General features: G+C 44.1%; 1 protein-coding gene across 2 annotated transcripts in view; it reads left to right on the forward strand.

Annotated features, from left to right (window-relative positions):
• Positions 1 to 4,980, forward strand: part of Lmod3 (leiomodin 3) — a 45,044-nt gene extending 40,064 nt beyond the window's left edge. For both annotated transcript variants that reach the window (XM_085686777.2, XM_048438359.3), the window contains one exon: positions 4,550 to 4,980. In XM_085686777.2, the coding sequence (XP_085542903.2) occupies positions 4,550 to 4,576 (27 nt within the window). In that variant the 3' untranslated portion in view covers positions 4,577 to 4,980. The remainder of the gene's footprint in view (positions 1 to 4,549) is intronic.
• Positions 4,981 to 6,625: the final 1,645 nt, after the last annotated feature.

Raw genomic sequence — 6,625 nt, forward strand, 5'->3', positions numbered from 1 at the left:
ATAGCTTCTCCAGTTTTTCTCCCACACTTGCTGCCTCCCGACCTCCTTGCTTCATTTACATTTATTGTTTCTGAAGAAGTTTTTAGTTTGCACTCATTTTTAATGTCTTGGCCATGAAAGTGCATTCCTTAGATAACAACCAACTCACTTCCCTACAAGTTGATAACTGTCAATCACTCTGATGCCAACATAAAGCAAGTCCACCCAAACCCCCTCCCCCCCACACACAAATGCATGGTTCTCTTTAATCTGTCTTAAAATATCTTAAAATTTTGTGATTCATTTACCACCTACTATTCCCAGAGAAACCTTAGTGTCTTTCACCGAGATAAGATTCCCCTTCTCGGCAACAACTTAATTCACTGGAGCCGAGCACCTGCAGAGCAAAGCCGAGCTCTTCTGCCAACAAGGTACCACTCCCTCTTCACTCTGGGCTCACCTGCATGTCTAGACTGTTCCCAGCCGAGTCGGCAATGGAATAGCATTGCCGAGCTTCCCCTCCAAAGAGACTTCAGCTAGATCGCATCATATGCAGCCCTGGCTCACACGAGCAGTTGCATAGTTTAAGATGACAGATATGAACATTCATCTCTGTCCCCGCCCACACATGACTTCATCTGTAAAATCTTCTTTTTCTCAAGGTTCTCTGATTTCTGTCTATAACACGAATTCTAATTGGTCTTAATAATAATAATCCGGAATCATCAATCAGGAGTGAAAACTGAAAGATCAGAGAAGCAGAGCAGCCAGCCGCTAGTTCTTGCCTCTACCTGAGAGCAAAAGGGTGATCCTGTCTCTATGAATCCTCAGACTGAATGCCCTGAGCTCTTGTTTCCTCCTGTCTTATATTCCTCTCTCTGCCCAGCCATATTCCTCCCTGTCTCTGCCTTCCTAGTGCTGGGATTAAAGGTGTGTGACTCCCAAGTACTGGGATTAAAGGTGTAAGCCACCACTGCCTGGCTCTGTTTCTCTTTTAGACTCAATCAATCTCAGTTAGTCTATGGTAGCCTTGAACTCATAGAGATTCATCTGCCTCTGCCTCTCCGGTGCTGGGATTAAAGGTGTGAGCCACCTCTGCCTGGCCTCTATGGCTAACTAGTGGCTTAGCTCCACACTCTGATCTTCAGGCTAACTGTATTTGTTCGATCACAAACAAAATTACCACCGCATCTGTCCTCTTATGAACTCCCTTCCCCACCTTCTCTTTCTGTGTCAGTTTCAGAAGGCCAGCCCCCTGACTGTCCCTCCTCTTTGGATAATCCAGGGTTTTCTAAATGTCTTCCTTTGGTCTGTTCTCAGTCCAAGCTTCTCTGTGCAGGCCTTGCCACGTTGCTTCTCCTACAGTGGCCTTTGGTGTATTGGCCTCCCACACACGCTTGTTCAAAACTCTTGGACTCACCTCCGACAGCCTTTTACTTCCTTGAAAAATCAATGGGATCAACAGAGGGGACTAGTATTCAAAGCCTCCCCTAGTATTCACAGGGAAAGGATGTCTGCATCCAAGTTTTCTTAAAATCTATGTAGTGATTTTTCCAGATTTCATTTACATTTCTGGGTTCTTCTCTGAAGTCTCTGGCTCAGTAGGTTTTAGAGGGGGGATGCCCTCATCTGACCAGCTCCCTAGTGATGCTGATGCTGCTTATTTGGGGGAACATATTTCAGTGACCACAACTTTACAGCATCCATGGGACACTATAGCCTCAGATGATCTTTTCTTCTACCCAGTGAAATCGATTCAGTTTCCAAGTCTCATATCAAATACTGCTCCCTAGACACAAAGTCAAGCCAGCAGAAGTACCCATCCCATATACTACCTTTTTATGTAAATCCTTTTATCCATCTATCACAGGTCTGCTTCAGGGTATGGATTCTTCTGAACAGAGTGTACATCTCTCAAGTTCCTTAAAGCATATGTGCATATCTTCTCTCTAATTTGGATATGCACAGGTGTTGGATTGAATCCAGCTGGATTCAAGATAAATGTCTTAATAACTCCCACAGAAACAAATCTTACCATTCTACCACATCTGCCAGTCTGTGTGTGCGTACACACCCACACATATGTACACGTATACTCATTCTGTATAGAGTTGCATGTGCTCAATTGTCCCAAATACACTTAAAAATCACTATACTAACATGTTAAGCAGAAAGGAACCCTAATAATAACAGGATTGATTTTTCTCCTGCTTGTGATTTTGTTATTTTAACCTTTAATTACAATTCAGTGCTGCTGTTGTAGTTTTGGGACAGAATCTTAAGTTGTCCAGGCTGGTCTTGAACTCACATTCCTACTTCTTCCATCTTTGAAGTCCTGATATGACAGGTGTTTGCTGCCACACCCAGCTCAAATCTGATCTTTTGTGACATCAAGTCTGGCCATCTTTTCCTTGCTGGCTTCTGCTTGCTCTGCTGTGGCATCTCTAATGACTACTTCGTATATCTTCGTCTTTTCCTTGCAACTTTAATAGGCCCAGGTTTCTCACTAAATGTTTGATACAGTGGGTGTATTAAAGGGTTAAAATTTCCAAAAGAAGCATGATATAGGATGTATGATTTATTATTCTCTTTCAAGAAGTTAATGATTATCCAGTGACTCAACCCTTTGTCCTGTAGTCCGAGTTGCCAGTTTGGTCCTATTTGGAACATGGCATTATGGGTCTAGGTCCTCTAGTGTCCCAATGCTACATTTTGCTTTCATTTCTTTTTAGATTTACTTATTTTTATTTTATGTGTGCGCCTATTGCCTGCAGAGATCAGAAGAGGGCATCAGATCCCCGGGACTGGGGTTCCTGGTGGCTGTGAGCCACCATGTGCATGCTAGGAACAGAACTTTTTCTTCTGCTTGAGCAACAGCTTGTCCATCTCTATAGACCCACATTTTGCTCTTTTAAATATTATTTTAGAACCTCCACATGCATGTACAGGCATACACAAAGATCACACCATTTAAGCTCTTTGATGCAGCTTACAAATTATTTAAAGCATTCCCTGTATTTTTTTGCTCATTTCTCTTAATTGTTGTTTTCCATGGGTAGGGCCAACCCAGACACAGGCCACACTCTTCCTCTTGAAGTCTGACATCAGATGGGGAGAGGGTCAGACGCCCTTTGGTCTGAAGGGGATATCCAGTGTCCCTTGTGGAGGGCAGGGCACTGTGAGACATTCCTCTTCAGAGAACATGGACAAAGAATTGACTGCAAGATGAGACACAGCAGATACCACGAGGTCTCATCACACTGACACATGGTGCACATGGTGCACATGGCGGGGGGGGGGGGGGAGGAAACATGCTCAGCTGTTAACAAATTCCAAGCATTTTCTTAACGCCATCAGCATCTTTGGGAAAATGCACACATGATGGACAAGTCGCCTGCTAAGACAGAACACCACTTTAAGACCCTTTAAGAACTTTAAGCTGTTGCCATGCAACAGAAACTGGATGTAGATTTTAGAGTTGGACTGATGTGTGGCTTTTGCAGTTTTTTGTCCTGGTGAAGTTTACGAAAATACACTTTTTACTGTGTTACTTTTTTTGGTTTCTTGAGAAATATGTTTTATTTTAAAATTTTATCGTACATTCTAGTAGAAATGTGCTTCAAGGAGGATAGACTTGTGTGTGTGTGTGTGTGTGTGTGTGTGTGTGTGTGTGTGTGTAAACTGACCAGGAGCCCCTGAGATCATTGCCTACCTCTCCAGTGCTGTGACAATGAGTAGGTGCCGTCACGCTTGGCTTTTGTTTTGTAGAAATCTAAATTATTTGCCACACAAGGACTTTATTAATGAAGCTCTATTCTCAGCCCCTAGAACACGCACATATACACATACACACATACACACACACAATTTTTAATTATATGAATACATATATTAGTTGTGCATATGTTTGTGTATGGGTATGTGCATGTGAGTGTTCATGTCTGCAGAGGCCAAAAGAGGGCATGAGATCCTCTGGAGCTGGAGTTACAGGCGGTTATGAGCTGCCTGACGTGGGTTCTGGGAAATGAATTCTGGTCCTCTGCAAGAGCTTTTCTCTGCAGCTGAGCCATCTTTCCAGCAGTGAGAGCTGTGTGACCTCAGGTAAGGCACTGTCTTCTCAGGGCCCTTCTCCTCCTTGCAAGGCTGGTGTAGGACACAGTGAGCTAATGTTTTGGAAAGTAAGTGTCCACGTTTATGGACTTTATGTAACTTGATCATTTCTACCATGGCCTGGAAATTCTTCCTGTCATTTTACAGCTGAGGAAAATGGTGCTCAGTACCTACAAACCAGCTAGGAAACGCTGGTACCAGGCTCTGAGCTCCTGTCATTCCTGGGTTCTGTTTCAGCACAGGCTGAAGCACAGATCTTAAAACAAGCCATGGCATCGGTTAATGCCCAATAATAATGGCTTTGGTTGGTTTGCCTTTATCATGATTTTGGAGAGTTCTGCTCCCAGCATTTCTAACACCTTCTGAATCCACAAAGACACATATAAGTTTTATGATTTTTGCTGTAAAACTCTTCAGTTTCCAGGATTCATTTTCTCTTCTTCAAATGCTTAAACCACAGGTACAGCTGCCTAAGGAACTGGCGTAAGAAGCCGCAGTATCATCTAGAAGAACAAAATCTGAGCCAGAGGCTGTTTCACTAAGAGTGCGGGTGGCAGAACTGAGAATGTGGTTCCATCCAGGCCGGGGTTTGTTTGGGCCCTGACAGGACTCAAGGGGAAGGATACAAAGTATCCACGTTTGCTAGCAACATGCTCCAGTTCTCCGGTTGGCTGAGTTGGGTGAAAAGTGCAGAGTGATGCTCCTAGAAGCGGAAGTTAACATTTCTGGTAAACTCTCACTTTGCTATTGCTTCCCTCTGGGAAATAATAAATCTGACATTAGTGCTGTAACTATTGGTTTATACTCCCATCCCCACCTTCTCTCCTTCCGTCCTCTCTGTTGTCATCCACTGCATGGCATCTTAAAGGGAATAAATCATGTTGCAAACTCCATGAGTGGGATGGGCGAAGTGACTGCCTGTGCCTTCTGCGGCTTCGGAATAAAGGACCCTTTGCTAGTTTTCCGGAGAGCCAGTGGAACCTCAGGTTTCACCGTATCGTTGTATGTCTCGCTGCTCTAACCAAATACCGGACCAAAGCAACTCAAGGAAGGAAGGGTTCACTTTGGTTCATGGTTTGAGGGGGTAGTCCATCATGGAGGGGAGAACATGGCGGCAGGAGCCTGAGGCAGCTGGTCACACTGGTCACGGGAGGCAGAGGGAGATAGATGCGGTATTCAGTAGTCTCCTATTGTCGTGTTCAGCCTGGCACCCCACTAAGCTATGAATGGTGCCATCCACATCTAGCTCAACCTCTCTGAAATGTCCCCCAAAGACATGCCCAGAGGTGAGTACCCTAGGGGAATCTAAATCCAGTTAAACCATCAGTGAAAATTAATTAGCCTAGCCTGCTGACTCTGCTCAGCGTTTTCCCTTGTCTTCTCCAATGGTATCTTGAAGTATCCTTCTAAAGGAAGCATATCTACAGCATGAAACCTCTCACCCTCTGCTTCAGGATGTTCTGTCACTTGGTGGACCAGTCCACTCTTCCCTCTTGACAGAGCTCCTTCTACACACCCGTGCATAGGTCCTCTCCAACTTTTCCACAGGAAGACTCAAGACATTCCACCACCCATGAAGGTTCTATCCAATTTCCCAACCATATGGCAGGTTCTATCTCCTCCGCAGAAACATTCCAAACATCTCCAAGCCCCGTCTTTCCCCCACTTCTTGGTTCCCACAGTTCTTACTAATGTAGTATAATTAGGGGATGCACAGAGTCTAAGATACTGTAAGAAGTTTTCCCAGGCTAGCACCAAGTTTCTTAGACATTTAATACATTGGCATGCATTGACTAAAGTTGCACTAAAATGCTTTTGATAAATTTTATTCTTCCTATTTGGTTAATGCCACAGATTCCAGACCCTGAAGTTCTAGCTAAAGATAAGGCTTCAGACTGACTGAGACTAGAATACAAGACATCAAAGCAGCCAAAATGGTCGTGGATTATTTAGAACACACAGAGGGACACACAGAGTCTTTGGAAAGACTATACCAGTTCTTTTTCCAATGAGAGGGAAACCTAAACATTTTCTGTTTCACCTGTGAAATCACTAAACTGGCAAACACCCACTCCTCATTATCTGTTCCTAAACAGATGGTCAATGCTGGGCTGGATGCGATGAGGTTCATATGCTCACACCATTCTAACGCTTCTATTTCTACAAGTGCATGGCCACCACAGTTGCTGTCTGCAACTTCATGAGTGACAGGAGCTGTTTAAACTCTTGCCATGGTTTTCTAGGGAAGATTTGCAGGATCAAAAGATAACAAATTAATAAGATACACACTCATTTCTTTCTTTCCAAATGCTCTCATCTATATAAAAACCAAACAACTGGGGCTGGAGAGGTGGCTCAGAGGTTAAGAGCATTTTCTGCTCTTCCAGAGCTCCTCAGTTCTGCTCCCAGAACCCATGTCAAGCAACTCACAACCACCTGGTATGTCCAGCGCCAGGGGTTCGATGGCTTCTTCTGGCCTCTGTGGGCACTGTATGCACGTGGCATTCTCCCTCACCCACACAAATTAAAATAATAA

The sequence above is a fragment of the Myodes glareolus genome, chromosome 3, assembly GCF_982192425.1.
Source record: "Myodes glareolus chromosome 3, mMyoGla1.1, whole genome shotgun sequence".
Lineage (NCBI taxonomy): Eukaryota > Metazoa > Chordata > Mammalia > Rodentia > Cricetidae > Myodes > Myodes glareolus.